The 15,369-nt window shown below is 52.1% G+C and overlaps 1 protein-coding gene across 1 annotated transcript in view; it reads left to right on the top strand.

Moving 5' to 3' along the window:
* The window catches only part of LOC140392265 (ephrin type-A receptor 2-like), a 192,767-nt gene that overhangs the window by 130,477 nt on the left and 46,921 nt on the right, over window positions 1-15,369 (top strand). The window contains exon 9 of the mRNA XM_072477581.1: window positions 12,831-12,883. Coding sequence (XP_072333682.1) covers window positions 12,831-12,883 — 53 coding nt within the window. The remainder of the gene's footprint in view (window positions 1-12,830; window positions 12,884-15,369) is intronic.

The raw sequence follows: 15,369 nt of genomic DNA, 5'->3' as shown, positions 1-15,369 counted from the left end.
ATTACAGAGGTAGGGAGGGGTGTAGGGGTTGGGGGAGCTTACAGAGATAGGGAGGGGTGTAGGGGCTGGAGGAGCTTACAGAGATAGGGAGGGGTGTAGGGGCTGGAGGAGATTACAGAGGTAGGGAAGGGTGTAGGGGCTGGAGGAGGTTACAGAGATAGGGAGGGGTGTAGGGGCTGGAGGAGTTTACAGAGATAGGGAGGGGTGTAGGGGCTGGAGGAGATTACAGAGGTAGGGAGGGCTGTAGGGACTGGGGGAAGCTTACAGAGATAGGGAGGGGTGTAGGGGCTAGGGAGCTTACAGAGATAGGGAGGGGTGTAGGGGCTGGGGGACCTTACAGAGATAGGGAGGGGTGTAGGGGCTGGAGGAGATTACAGAGGTAGGGAGGGGTGTAGGGGCTGGAGGAGGTTGCAGAGGAAGGGAGGGGTGTAGGGGCTGGGGGAAGCTTACAGAGATAGGGAGGGGATGTAGGGGCTGGGGGAGCTTACAGAGATAGGGAGGAGTGTAGGGGCTGGGGGACCTTACAGAGATAGGGAGGGGTGTAGGGGCTGGAGGAGATTACAGAGGTAGGGAGGGGTGTATGGGCTGGAGGAGGTTACAGAGGTAGGGAGGGGTGTAGGGACTGGAGGAGCTTACAGAGATAGGGAGGGGTGTAGGGGCTGGAGGAGATTACAGAGGTAGGGAGGGGGGTTGGGGGAGCTTACAGAGATAGGGAGGGGTGTAGGGGCTGGAGGAGCGTACAGAGATACGGAGGGGTGTAGGGGCTGGAGGAGATTACAGAGGTAGGGAGGGGTGTAGGGGCTGGAGTAGGTTACAGAGGTAGGGGGGTGTAGGGGCTGGAAGAGGTTACAGAGATAGGGAGGGGTGTAGGGGCTGGAGGAGGTTACAGAGGTAGGGAGGGGTGTAGGGGCTGGGGGAGCTTACAGAGACAGGGAGGGTTGTAGGGGCTGGAGGAGGTTACAGAGGTAGGGAGGGTGTCGGGGCTGGAGGAGGTTACAGTGGTAGGGAGGGTGTCGGGGCTGGAGGAGGTTGCAGAGATAGGGAGCGGTGTAGCGGCTGGAAGAGATTACAGAGATAGGGAGGGGTGTAGGGGCTGGAGGAGGTTACAGAGGTAGGGAGGGGTGTAGGGGCTGGGGGAGCTTACAGAGACAGGGAGGGTTGTAGGGGCTGGAGGAGGTTACAGAGATAGGGAGGGTGTCGGGGCTGGAGGAGGTTACAGAGGTAGGGAGGGTGTCGGGGCTGGAGGAGGTTACAGAGGTAGGGAGGGTGTCGGGGCTGGAGGAGGTTACAGAGATAGGGAGGGGTGTCGGGGCTGGAGGAGGTTACAGAGGTAGGGAGGGTGTCGGGGCTGGAGGAGGTTACAGAGATAGGGAGGGGTGTAGCGGCTGGAGGAGCTTACAGACATAGGGAGGGGTGTAGGGTCTGGAGGAGTTTACAGAGATAGGGAGGGGTGTAGGGGCTGGAGGAGCTTACAGAGATAGGGAGGGTGTCGGGGCTGGAGGAGGTTACAGAGATAGGGAGGGGTGTAGGGGCTGGAGGAGTTTACAGAGATAGGGAGGGGTGTAGGGGCTGGAGGAGATTACAGAGGTAGGGAGGGGTGTAGGGACTGGGGAAGCTTACAGAGATAGGGAGGGGTGTAGGAGCTGGGGGACCTTACAGAGATAGGGAGGGGTGTAGGGGCTGGAGGAGGTTACAGAGATAGGGAGGGGTGTAGGGGCTGGAGGAGGTTACAGAGATAGGGAGGGGTGTAGGGGCGGGAGGAGGTTACAGAGATAGGGAGGGGTGTAGGGGTTGGGGGAGGTTACAGAGATAGGGAGGGGGTGTACGGGCGGGAGGAGGTTACAGAGATAGGGAGGATTGACACACCGTTCATCACCCGGATTGACACACCATTCATCACCCGGATTGACACACCATTCATCGCCCGGATTGACACACCATTCATCACCCGGATTGACACACCATTCATCATCCGGATTGACACACCATTCATCACCCGGATTGACACACCATTCATCGCCCGGATTGACACACCATTCATCACCCGGATTGACACACCGTTCATCACCCGGATTGACACACCATTCATCACCCAGATTGACACACCATTCATCACCCGGATTGACACACCATTCATCATCCGGATTGACACACCATTCATCACCCGGATTGACACACCATTCATCACCCGGATTGACACACCATTCATCACCCGGATTGACACACCATTCATCACCCGGATTGACACACCATTCATCACCCGGATTGACACACCATTCATCGCCCGGATTGACACACCGTTCATCACCCGGATTGACACACCATTCATCACCCGGATTGACACACCATTCATCGCCCGGACTGATACACCATTCATCATCCGGATTGACACACCATTCATCACCCGGATTGACACACCATTCATCACCCGGATTGACACACCATTCATCGCCCGGATTAACGCTGTTCACTGGCATCGGCTGGTGGGTCCTACTTGGGGACATCCGGTTCCTGTCAATGACCGCAACGCGGAAGGCTTCCCGGTCGTCGGTATCACCGGTCTGTACGTCGTCAGGGTATGACTCGGTGTATGGAGGCTGAATGGTCCACACGTCCCTGCGAGGCTGGCGGAATTGGGGAGTGTTGACAGGTTGAGCTGCTCGGCAGCAGGCAGCGTAGTGGCCCATCCTGCCACAGTGGAGGCATTGTCGGTTCTTTGCTGGACATTGCTGCTTTAAATGTGCGGATCCACAGTTGCCGCACGTCGTGACGTCATGGCGTTCGTTGCGCCACCGCGCATGCGCAGTTCGGTCGTGCGTAGAGTGCGCCTGCGCGTGCATGTCCCTCTGCGTCGACGTCTCTCTTGGCGCGGGAGGCCGTGGAAAGCGCGCGAAATGGCCGCCCTCGTCCGGGCCGCGGGCTGGGAGGAATTTGATCGCCAGGATCCGCTCGGCATCGTAGGACCCCTGCCTTGCCGATTCGGCCGCGTAGGACCCCTGCCGTGCCGATTCGGCCGCGTAGGACCCCTGCCTTGCCGATTCGGCCGCGTAGGACCCCTGCCGTGACGATTCGGCCACGTAGGACCCCTGCCGTGACGATTCGGCCGCGTAGGACCCCTGCCGTGCCGATTCGGCTGCGTAGGACCCCTGCCGTGCCGATTCGGCCGCGTAGGACCCCTGCCGTGATGATTCGGCCGCGTAGGACCCCTGCCTTGCCGATTCGGCCGCGTAGGACCCCTGCCGTGACTTATCGACCGCGTAGGACCCCTGCCGTGACGATTCGGCCGCGTAGGACCCCTGCCGTGACGATTCGGCCGCGTAGGACCCCTGCCGTGCCGATTCGGCCGCGTAGGACCCCTGCCGTGACGATTCGGCCGCGTAGGACCCCTGCCGTGACGATTCGGCCGCGTAGGACCCCTGCCGTGACGATTCGGCCGCGTAGGACCCCTGCCGTGACGATTCGGCCGCGTAGGACCCCTGCCGTGACGATTCGGCCGCGTAGGACCCCTGCCGTGACGATTCGGCCGCGTAGGACCCCTGCCGTGACGATTCGGCCGCGTAGGACCCCTGCCGTGACGATTCGGCCGCGTAGGACCCCTGCCGTGCCGATTCGGCCGCGTAGGACCCCTGCGTGACGATTCGGCCGCGTAGGACCCCTGCCATGATGATTCCGATTCGGCCGCGTAGGACCCCTGCCGTGACGATTCGGCCGCGTAGGACCCCTGCCGTGACGATTCGGCCGCGTAGGACCCCTGCCGTGACGATTCGGCCGCGTAGGACCCCTGCCGTGACGATTCGGCCGCGTAGGACCCCTGCCGTGACGATTCGGCCGCGTAGGACCCCTGCCGTGACGATTCGGCCGCGTAGGACCCCTGCCGTGACGATTCGGCCGCGTAGGACCCCTGCCGTGACGATTCGGCCGCGTAGGACCCCTGCCGTGCCGATTCGGCCGCGTAGGACCCCTGCCGTGACGATTCGGCCGCGTAGGACCCCTGCCGTGACGATTCGGCCGCGTAGGACCCCTGCCGTGACGATTCGGCCGCGTAGGACCCCTGCCGTGACGATTCGGCCGCGTAGGACCCCTGCCGTGACGATTCGGCCGCGTAGGACCCCTGCCTTGCCGATTCGGCCGCGTAGGACCCCTGCCGTGACGATTCGGCCGCGTAGGACCCCTGCCTTGCCGATTCGGCCTCGTAGGACCCCTGCCGTGACGATTCGGCCGCGTAGGACCCCTGCCGTGACGATTCGGCCGCGTAGGACCCCTGCCGTGACGATTCGGCCGCGTAGGACCCCTGCCGTGCCGATTCGGCCGCGTAGGACCCCTGCCGTGCCGATTCGGCCGCGTAGGACCCCTGCCTTGCCGATTCGGCCGCGTAGGACCCCTGCCGTGACGATTCGGCCGCGTAGGACCCCTGCCTTGCCGATTCGGCCGCGTAGGACCCCTGCCGTGACGATTCGGCCGCGTAGGACCCCTGCCGTGACGATTCAGCCGGGTAGGACCCCTGCCGTGACGATTCGGCCGCGTAGGACCCCTGCCGTGACGATTCGGCCGCGTAGGACCCCTGCCGTGACGATTCGGCCGGGTAGGACTCCTGCCGTGACGATTCGGCCGGGTAGGACCCCTGCCGTGACGATTCGGCCGGGTAGGACCCCTGCCGTGACGATTCGGCCGCGTAGGACCCCTGCCGTGACGATTCGGCCGCGTAGGACCCCTGCCGTGACGATTCGGCCGCGTAGGACCCCTGCCGTGACGATTCGGCCGCGTAGGACCCCTGCCGTGACGATTCGGCCGCGTAGGACCCCTGCCGTGACGATTCGGCCGCGTAGGACCCCTGCCGTGACGATTCGGCCGCGTAGGACCCCTGCCGTGACGATTCGGCCGCGTAGGACCACTGCTGTGACGATTCGGCCGCCTGGAATTGGGAGTAGCGGCTGGTCGCGTTTTCGTGGAGGACACAGATTTCGATGGCGGTGGCTAGGGTGAGGCTCTTGATTTTGAGGAGCTGCTGGCGTAGGGGGCCCGAGGTGACCCCAAAAACTATCTGGTCCCGAATCGTGGAATCGGAGGTGGCCTCGTAACCGCAGGACTGCGCGAGGATACGGAGGTGTGTAAGGAAAGACTGAAAAGGCTCATCCTTACCCTGCAGGCGCTGCTGGAAGAGGTACCTCTCGAAACTCTCATTTACCTCGACGCTGAAGTGTTGCTCGAGTTTAAGAAGGACCGTCTTGTACTTCGTCTTGTCCTCACCTTCCGCGAACACCAGGGAGTTGTAGATGTGGATGGCGTGTTGCCCTGCTGTGGAGAGGAGGAGGGCGATCTTCCTGGTGTCCGAAGCATTCTCCCTTTCTGTGGCTTCATGGAAGAGCTGGAATGGCTGTTTAAACAGCTTCCAGTTCACGCCGAGATTTCCAGCGATTTGGAGCGGCTGCGGCGGGCTGATGTGTCCATGGCGCAGGATGACGGATTCCTGAGGATGTGCAGGTAGGTCTCACAGGTACTGGGTTCCAATCCTGGTACTATGTCGTGTTGGGTGCTCTGCTACACAGACAAACCAACACGGTTGCAGATGGTACAACTGTTTTATTACTAACAATAACAACATCTGTAAACTTGTCACTGTGGTTCATTCATTACCCTTTAACCTGTGGACCCAGCCCTAACACTATCTTGGAGAGGCACTCAGCACATGGTGTATGTCTGAGTGGCGCACTGTGAGCTCGGTGCTCTGAGTTATCTCCTGTTGGAATGAGCGGGAGCTGTGGTGTTCCCTGTTTTATAGTGCGTGTGCTCTCACTGGTGATTGGCTGTGATGTTGCGTGTGTGTTGATTGGTCCGTTGATCTGTCCATCAGTGTGTGTGTGTGATTGCACCCTGATGTTTATCTGAATATCATGACAGGGAGATGACATAATTGCTGTTGTAAGGGTTTGAGGTTCCGCAGACAGTTTTAAGAAGTTGGTTAAATATCAGGAATGTGGAACTATTGGGATGCGTCTGAGATGGCTGAAGGGCTGAGGGGGGGGAGAGGTGGAGGGGAGCGGGTTGGAGGGGGCCTGCATGACGCTGTCTCCCAATGGATCCTGCAGGAAAAGCCTTGCTGAGCATCAACGTGCTCCGAGCTGGCGGGTTGGACTCCATTCTCCATCACTGGGATGTAAGATTGGGGAGGACAAAATAATTAAAATGATGGCAAGGAGAGGGATCAGCAGAGCCAAAACCCTAAGGGCGGGCGGGGGGTAACGAGAGAGCGAGATTAATTGGATAGATCATCCACAGATTCAGTTCAAGCTGAATCGGTCCAGAGGTTGGACAGACAGATTCTACAAACATCCCCCCCTCCCTCCTCCCCCGCACTACTCGCCCTCTTCTCTCTTTCCCTTTGAATGTGATTGAACCCACCAGGAAATTGTAAGCTGAACATGTGGTGTGCAGCCCCACAGGGTCGATCAGCCCTTCCAGCAGTAGAGGCGTTGGGACAGAGGGGGTTACTGAGGAATGGAATGAGGAAATGTCAGGGGGATGTTCAAAGGGAAGGACTGAGGAATGGGATGAGTGTGCGAGGGACATTTGGAAGGAGGGACTGAGTGATCGATCGAGTGAGTGTCAGAGGGACTTTCGATGGGGGGTGCTGAGAAATGTTAGAGGGCCTTCAGAGGGAGCGAATTGGAATGGAGTGCAGGTGTATCTGAGGGAGGGACTGATGGCGGGAGGTAGACAGTGATGGAGAGAAGGGGAGGTGGGGTAATGAAACAAGGGAGGGTTGGAAGGAGTGGCGGACTGATGGTGGGTGGGAGAAAGTGACAGATTGACGGAGCAACAGTGGGACTGAGGGAGGTAGGAACTGAGGGAGAGAGGGAGGAAGTGATGGAGGGGCTGATGGATTGAGGGAGGCGGGAGGGACTGACAGAGGGCTAATGGAGTGAGTGAATATTATGTTCCGCTCCGAATCCACTGTGACTACCGACCGCACATCGGGATACTGGCTTTACACAGATGTTCGTTGAGAAAGAGAGACCTCTAAGAGTCATAGAAGTTTACAGCATGAAAACAGGCCCTTCAGCCCAACCTGTCCATGCCACCCAGTGTTTACCACTAAGCTAGTCCCAATTGCCCGCATTTGGCCCATAATCCCTGTATACCCAGCGTTCCCATTGACTGTCTAAATACTTTTTAAAAGACAAAATTGTACCCGTCTCTACTACTGCCTCTGGCAACTCGCTCCACACACTCACCACCCTCTGTGTGAAACAATTGCCCCTCTGGACCCTTGTGTATCTCTCCCCTCTTACCTTAAACCTATACACTCTAGTTTTAGACTCCCCTACCTTTGGGAAAAGATGTTGACTCTCTACCTTATCAATGCTACTCATTATTTTATAAACCTCTTGACACTGCTTCAAGGACAAGATCTGACTCCTGTCAGACCCATGCAGAAACTCTGGCTGTATGTCTTCAGAAGTTGCTTCTCAGCTTGTTTCAACTCCCTCTTGTTAGACAAGTCTGCACTACTTTAACGACTGTTAATCTCAGAGAGCAAAACTGCCTGCCTTGTGGTCACAGTTTCATCCAGAACTGCACTGACCTGCTTTCTGCAAAATGCCTTCGCTCTACCCAGCAACAACATCACCTCACCAGGCCGAAATCTAATTAACTCCACATGGAATCCCCTTAATCAAGACAACATTCCATTAGCCCAAGCTTTTTATAATGGTTTAGTTACACCCCTGGCTCCCAACCTTTCAAACAGGATCTATTTTAAAAACATGATTGTAGCAATCAAACACACTCTAACCCAGGGTTTTTTAACCCTTACTGCAACAAACATCTGTAATACAATATATCTGAAATTCTGACATTCATCACACCTCCCCCCCCCCCCCCCCCCCCCTTAAATACATTACTCTATTGGGCTGGTTTAGTACAGAGGACTAAACAGCTGGCTTGTAATGCAGAACAAAATCAGCAGCATGGGTTCAATTCCCGTACCGGCCTCCCCAAACAGGCGCCTAGGGGCTTTTCACAGTAACTTCATTGAAATCTACTTGTGACAATAAGCTATTATTATTATTATTATTACCCCAGGCTTTTAACCTTTACTGCAACAAATGCCCATAATGCATCTGAAATTCCCACATTATTCACAGGAAGAGGCTGAGGGAGGGAGGGACTGATAGATTGAGGGAGGGAGGGACTGTTGAAGGGAAGGATGGGAAGGGTACAAACTGAGACCCTCCCTGAATAAGGTCTGAATGGGCAGTGATGGAGAAGGGGACAGATTCCATGTGGTATTGTCTCGGAACTTATACAGCAAATATTAACGACTGTCTCTCCCTCTGTCTCTCCCTCTGTGTCTTTCCCTCTCTCTATCTCACTCTTGCTCTCATAAGAACATAAGAATTAGGAGCAGGAGTAGGCCATCTGGCCCCTCGAGCCTGCTCCGCCATTCAATGAGATCATGGCTGATCTTTTGTGGACTCAGCTCCACTTTCCGGCCCGAACACCATAACCCTTAATCCTTTTATTCTTCAAAAAACTATCTTTATCTTAAAAACATTTAATGAAGGAGCCTCAACTGCTTCACTGGGCAAGGAATTCCATAGATTCACAACCCTTTGGGTGAAGAAGTTCCTCCCAAACTCAGTCCGAAATCTACTTCCCCTTATTTTGATGCCCCCTAGTTCTGCTTTCAACCGCCAGTGGAAACAACCTGCCCGCATCTATCCTATCTATTCCCTTCATAATTATATATGTTTCTACAAGATCCCTCCGCATCCTTCTAAATTCCAACAAGTACAGTCCCAGTCTACTCAACCTCTCCTCGTAATCCAACCCCTTCAGCTCTGGGACTAACCTAGTGAATCTCCTCTGCACACCCTCCAGTGCCAGTACGTCCTTTCTCAGGTAAGGAGACCAAAACTGAACACAATACTCCAGGTGTGGCCTCACTAACACCTTATACAATTGCAGCATAACCTCCCTAGTCTTAAACTCCATCCCTCTAGCAATGAAGGACACAACTCCATTTTCCTTCTTAATCACCTGTTGCACCTGTAAACCAACTTTTTGTGACTCATGCACTAGCACACCCAGGTCTCTCTGCACAGCAGCATGTTTTAATATTTTATCATTTAAATAATAATCCCTTTTGCTGTTATTCCTACCAAAATGGATAACCTCACATTTGTCAACATTGCATTCTATCTGCCAGACCCTAGCCCATTCACTTAACCTATCCAAATCCCTCTGCAGCCTTCCAGTATCCTCTGCACTTTTTGCTTTACCACTCATCTTAGTGTCATCTGCAAACTTGGACATATTGCACTTGGTCCCCAACTCCAAATCATCTATGTAAATTGTGAACAATTGTGGGCCCAACACTGATCCCTGAGGGACACCACTAGCTACTGATTGCCAACCAGAGAAACACCCATTAAGCCCACTCTTTGCTTTGTATTAAGTAACCAATCCTCTATCCATGCTACTACTTTCCCCTTAATGCCATGCATCATTATCTTATGCATTAACCTTTTGTGTGGCACCTTGTCAAAGGTTTTCTGGAAATCCAGATATACCACATCCATTGGCTCCCCGTTATCTACACTGGTAATGTCCTCAAACAATTCCACTAAATTAGTTAGGCACGACCTTCCCTTTATGAACCCTTGCTGCGCCTGTCCAATGGGACAATTTCCATCCAGATGCCTCGCTATTTCTTCCTTGATGATAGATTCCAGCATCTTCCCTACTACCGCAGTTAAGCCACCTGGCCTATAATTACCCGCTTTCTGCCTACCTCCTTTTTTAAACAGTGGTGTCACGTTTGCTAATTTCCAATCTGCCGGGACCACCCCAGAGTCTAGTGAATTTTGGTAAATTATAACTAGTGCATTTGCAATTTCCCTAGCCATCTCTTTTAGCACTCTGGGATGCATTCCATCAGGGCCAGGAGACTTGTCTACCTTTAGCCCCATTAGCTTGCCCATCACTACCTCCTTAGTGATAACGATCATCTCAAGGTCCTCACCTGTCATAGCCTCATTTCCATCAGTCACTGGCATGTTATTTGTGTCTTCCACTGTGAAGACCGACCCAAAAAACCTGTTCAGTTTCTCAGCCATTTCCTCATCACCCATTATTAAATCTCCCTTCTCATCCTCTAAAGGACCAATATTTACCTTAGCCACTCTTTTTTGTTTTATGTATTTGTAGAAACTTTTACTATCTGTTTTTATATTCTGAGCAAGTTTACTCTCATAATCTGTCGTACTCTTTTTTATAGCTTTTTTAGTAGCTTTCTGTTGCCCCCTAAAGATTTCCCAGTCCTCTAGTCTCCCACTAATCTTTGCCACTTTGTATGCTTTTTCCTTCAATTTGATACTCTCCCTTATTTCCTTAGATATCCACGGTCGATTTTCCCTCTTTCTACCGTCCTTCCTTTTTGTTGGTATAAACCTTTGCTGAGCACTGTGAAAAATCCCTTGGAAGGTTCTCCACTGTTCCTCAACTGTTTCACCATAAAGCTCACAGTCTACTTTAGCAAGTTCTTCTCTCATCCCATTGTAATCTCCTTTGTTTAAGCACAAAACACTAGTGTTTGATTTTACCTTCTCACCCTCCATCTGTATTTTAAATTCCACCATATTTTGATTGCTCCTTCCGAGAGGATCCCTAACTATGAGATCATTAATCAATCCTGTCTCATTACACAGGACCAGATCTAGGACCGCTTGTTCCCTCGTAGGTTCCATTACATACTGTTCTTGGAAACTATCGCGGATACATTCTATAAACTCCTTCTCAAGGCTGCCTTGAGCGACCTGCTTAAACCAATCGACATGTAGATTAAAATCCCCCATGATAACTGCTGTACCATTTCTACATGCATCAGTTATTTCTTTGTTTATTGCCTGCCCCACCATAATGTTACTATTTGGTGGCCTATAGACTACTCCTATCAGTGAATTTTTCGCCTTACTATTCCTGATTTCCACCCAAATGGTTTCAACCTTATCCTCCATAGCACCAATGTCATCCCTTACTGCTGCCTGGATGTCATCCTTAAATAACAGAGCAACATCACCTCCCTTACCATCCACTCTGTCCTTCCGAATAGTTTGATACCCTCGGATATTTAACTCCCAGTCGTGACCATCCTTTAACCATGTTTCAGTGAAGGCCACTAAATCATAGTCATTCACGATGATTTGCGCCATCAACTCATTTACCTTATTCCGAATACTACGAGCATTCAGGTAAAGTACACTTATGCTGCCTTTCATACCTCTGTTTTGAATCTTAACACCTCGATCAGTAACCACTCCTTATTTTTCCTCTGCACTTTTCTCCAAATTTTCCTTGTCGGTGAACCCAAACTTCATGTAACAACCTGCCGCGTCGCTTACCATTAATGTTCCGCTGTCTCTCTCCCTCTTTCTCTCCCACTGTCTCTCTCTCTCCCTCTGTGTCTCTCTCTTCCTCTATGCCTCTGTCTCTCTGTCTCCCTCTCTGTCCCTGTCTCTCTCTCCCTCCCTTCTTGTCCTGCTCTCTCACTCTGTCACGCTCTCTCTCTCTCTCTCTGTCATGCTCTCTCTCTCTCTCTCTCTCTGTCATGCTCTCTCTCTCTCTGTCTTACTCTCTCTCTGTCCCACTCTCTCTCTCTGCCCCACTCTCTCTCTGCCCCCTCTCTCTCTGTCCCACTCTCTCTCTCTGTCCCACTCTCTCTCTGTCCCACTCTCTCTCTCTCTCTGTCCCACTCTCTCTCCCTGTCCCACTCTCTCTCTCTGTCCCACTCTCTCTCTCTGTCCCACTCTCTCTCTCTCTCTCTCTGTCCCACTTTCTCTCTCTCTCTGTCCCGCTCTCTCTTTCTGTCCCGCTCTCTCTTTCTGTCCCGCTCTCTCTTTCTGTCCCGCTCTCTCTTTCTGTCCCGCTCTCTCTCTCTCTGTCCCGCTCTCTCTCTCTCTGTCCCGCTCTCTCTCTCTCTCTCTGTCCCGCTCTCTCTCTCTGTCCCGCTCTCTCTCTCTGTCCCGCTCTCTCTCTCTGTCCCTCTCTCTCTCTCTGTCCCTCTCTCTCTCTCTATCCCACTCTCTCTCTCTCTATCCCACTCTCTCTCTCTCTGTCCCGCTCTCTCTCTCTCTGTCCCGCTCTCTCTCTCTGTCCCACTCTCTCTCTCTCTGTCCCGCTCTCTCTCTCTCTGTCCCGCTCTCTCTCTCTGTCCCGCTCTCTCTCTCTGTCCCGCTCTCTCTCTCTGTCCCGCTCTCCCTCTCTGTCCCGCTCTCCCTCTCTGTCCCGCTTTCCCTCTCTGTCCCGCTCTCTCTCCCTGTACCGTTCTCTCTCCCTGTCCCACTCTCTCTCTCTGTCCCACTCTCTCTCTCTCTCTCTCTCTGTCCCACTCTCTCTCTCTCTCTGTCCCACTCTCTCTCTCTCTCTGTCCCGCTCTCTCTGTCCCGCTCTCTCTGTCCCGCTCTCTCTGTCCCGCTCTCTCTGTCCCGCTCTCTCTGTCCCGCTCTCTCTCTGTCCCGCTCTCTCTCTGTCCCGCTCTCTCTCTCTGTCCCGCTCTCTCTCTCTGTCCTGTTCTCTCTGTCTGTCCCGCTCTCTCTCTCTCTGTCCCGCTCTCTCTCACTCTCTGTCCCGCTCTCTCTCTCTCTGTCCCACTCTCTCTCTCTCTGTCCCGCTCTCTCGCTCTGTCCCGCTCTCTCTCTCTGTCCCGCTCTCTCTCTTTATCCCGCTCTCTTTCTCTGTCCCGCTCTCTCTCTCTGTCCCGCTCTCTCTCTCTGTCCCGCTCTCCCTTTCTTTCTCCCTCTCACTCTCTCTCTTTTTCTCTCTCTCCTCAGGAAGACTGAGAGGAAGTCCCGGGATGGCAGTTTCCACTCAAGCTCGGAGAAAGGTGAGCAACTTTTTCTCAATGTCATGGGAGTGGAGGAGGGAATGAGTGGGTTTGAAGGGAGAGAGTCTGGGTAGTGATTGTTATCTCTCTCTCTGTCTGTTTCTCCCTCTGATCTCTAGCGCTGGTCTCTCCCGCTGGTCTCTCTCTTGACTCTCTCTCTGTCACCCCAGCTCTTTCTGTTGTCACTGTGGCATGTAGTGACAAAATGGAGAGTGTTTCCGGGGTCCTAACACTGGAGGACTTAAAAGGTCGCAACCTTTCTCAATTTGGTCAGGATCAGAAGTTGCTGCACAATTTAATTCGCCCATTGCAACCGGGCGACAAGTCCTATTGCGAATAAATGAAACTTCTGGAAGGGCGAATTTCACCAAGACCATTGTTGACTGCAGAGAGGTTTCAATTCCTTTCTTACAATTAATTGTGCCTTAAGAAGGTTTGCAAAATACTGCGATGTTGCGACACTAGACGATACTCCCCATGATCGGTTGGCCTGCGGACTCTGGAGTGAAGCTATTCGGAGGAAGCTGCTTTGTTACGACACCCCTGCCCAATAATTACAGTCACAGGTTTGTAAATTTAAACACAATTATCGTTTATTTATAACAAGAACTATAATGAAATATGCAGTAAGTATAATTGGTTAACCATTATCTAATTCCCCATTTTAACTTGGCCCCACTCTCTGCACACATACAAGACAGACAAACACTGAGGGGTGGAAAGGGGTAAATAGTCGCAAGTAAAAGAATAAGCGTCTTTGTTTCAGCACCTTACTCCTCTTAAAACGTTGCTCTCAGTGAAAGGTTTTTACTGTAGATTCATTCAGGACTCTAGTTTCATAAATACAGCACTGACAGCCTTTCCGGAGAGAGAGGGGCCTCATCTCTGTTTACAGCCTGTAATGGTTTCACTGTAGATCCAGTCAATTTCTGAAATAATGCACTTGTACAGCTTTCCTGGAGAAAGCAGGGAGGAGGGAGAGTGAGCAGGTCCTTGTCTCTGTATCTCTAGGACCCAACTGCTCCCTGAGGTCTCTGAGAACCATTCAGCTGGGGTTGGATCCAATCACCACCTGTTACTGGGCAGAGTATGGCCGTTTGGCCATTTCATTGGCCTACAGCCAATCAATCGAACAGAGGCCCACCCCCATCTCTCTCTCTGGCGCTGAAAAGCCTGAGGTTTCCTGTTCAAACCAGCAGAAACTGGCAGAGTTTTCTCTCCTCTAACTTCCAAATTCCTCATTTTCTCTTCTGCATGACCTCAGTACACATGTCCATTGATCATCCATGGATAGAAAGTGAAAACGGCAAAATGAAAGAAAGGGGAAATCAGGGAATAAACAAGAAGGATTCTTACAGCTTACTGTCAGAGATTTAACCCTCAAAACTGCTGTGGAAGATTCCACATTTATGGAGCTAACAACGAGAGAGGTTTCACAGATAGGAGGTGGAGAGGAGCTCCACAAACTGGATACCACAAGGAACAAGGCTGCAAAGGTACAGCCATGTCACTGTGCACACAGATTGGACACTCAGCGGGGGAATTCCGGAGTGGAACAAATGCATGCAAGAACTGTGACAAAACTGTGCTGCACAGGGCAAACTCCGCCAAACATGTAAGGCGTACAAGTAAAGAAACACATCTAAATGGACTATAGTCGTGTCTATAGGTTAGTAGACAAAGTTCACGATCGGTCAGAAAACATTGCAATCGAACAACTTCAGAAGCTGAAACTAGGCTTCTCGTCAGTGCTGTCATGTGAGAGTGCCTTTAAGAAATGGATGTTTAAGCAATGTACCTTTAAGAAATGCAGTGATGTCAGAGAGTGGGTGGAGCTGGGCTTTAGATCAGCCATTTTGCAGTTTTTAGTTTGAGTTTCAGTTTGAAAGAGCTTGGGGAGTGTCTGTGTTTTGCAGTGAGCTGGATCTCTGCCATGAAAGACTATCTCTGGATCATTTGGGTGATTTAAACTCATAATAGTAAAGCCTTTAACCTGACATGTTTCTGTTTAAAGGTGTTAAGTCTCTTGGATGTTGAAAGTAATAACTGAAGGATTATTTAGTGTTGTAATATTTTCGGGGTTATCTTTGAAGTAAGGGATGTTAAGTGATCCAATGTTTATTTAAGATGTTAAGTTGAGTTCATGGAATAAACATTGTTTTGTGTTTAAAAACCCACGTGTCCATAATTGTAATCCCACACCTGGAGAACAAGCCGTGTGCTCGGAAAAGCAACAATACATTAAAGGGGGAGGTTGGTTGAACTCCATGATACATTTTGTTGTTCTGAAAACCCCTCGCCCATCACAAGGACAATTAACAATGTTTCTGGGCATTCCAAAAACGTGATGGTAACCAAGTGAAAAAGAATGCGGATACAGGGGCGGCCGTATCATTGGTACCTGAGACCATTTATAATCAGATTTTGAAGCATCTGTTTTTAAAACCGTCAAATGTTATCCTAAGGACGTATCAGAAGAGGTTGTA

The sequence above is a fragment of the Scyliorhinus torazame genome, chromosome 16 (genome assembly GCF_047496885.1).
Source record: "Scyliorhinus torazame isolate Kashiwa2021f chromosome 16, sScyTor2.1, whole genome shotgun sequence".
NCBI lineage: Eukaryota > Metazoa > Chordata > Chondrichthyes > Carcharhiniformes > Scyliorhinidae > Scyliorhinus > Scyliorhinus torazame.
Note: the sequence above shows the minus strand (reverse complement) of the source record. Positions and strands in the feature narration are given on the sequence as shown.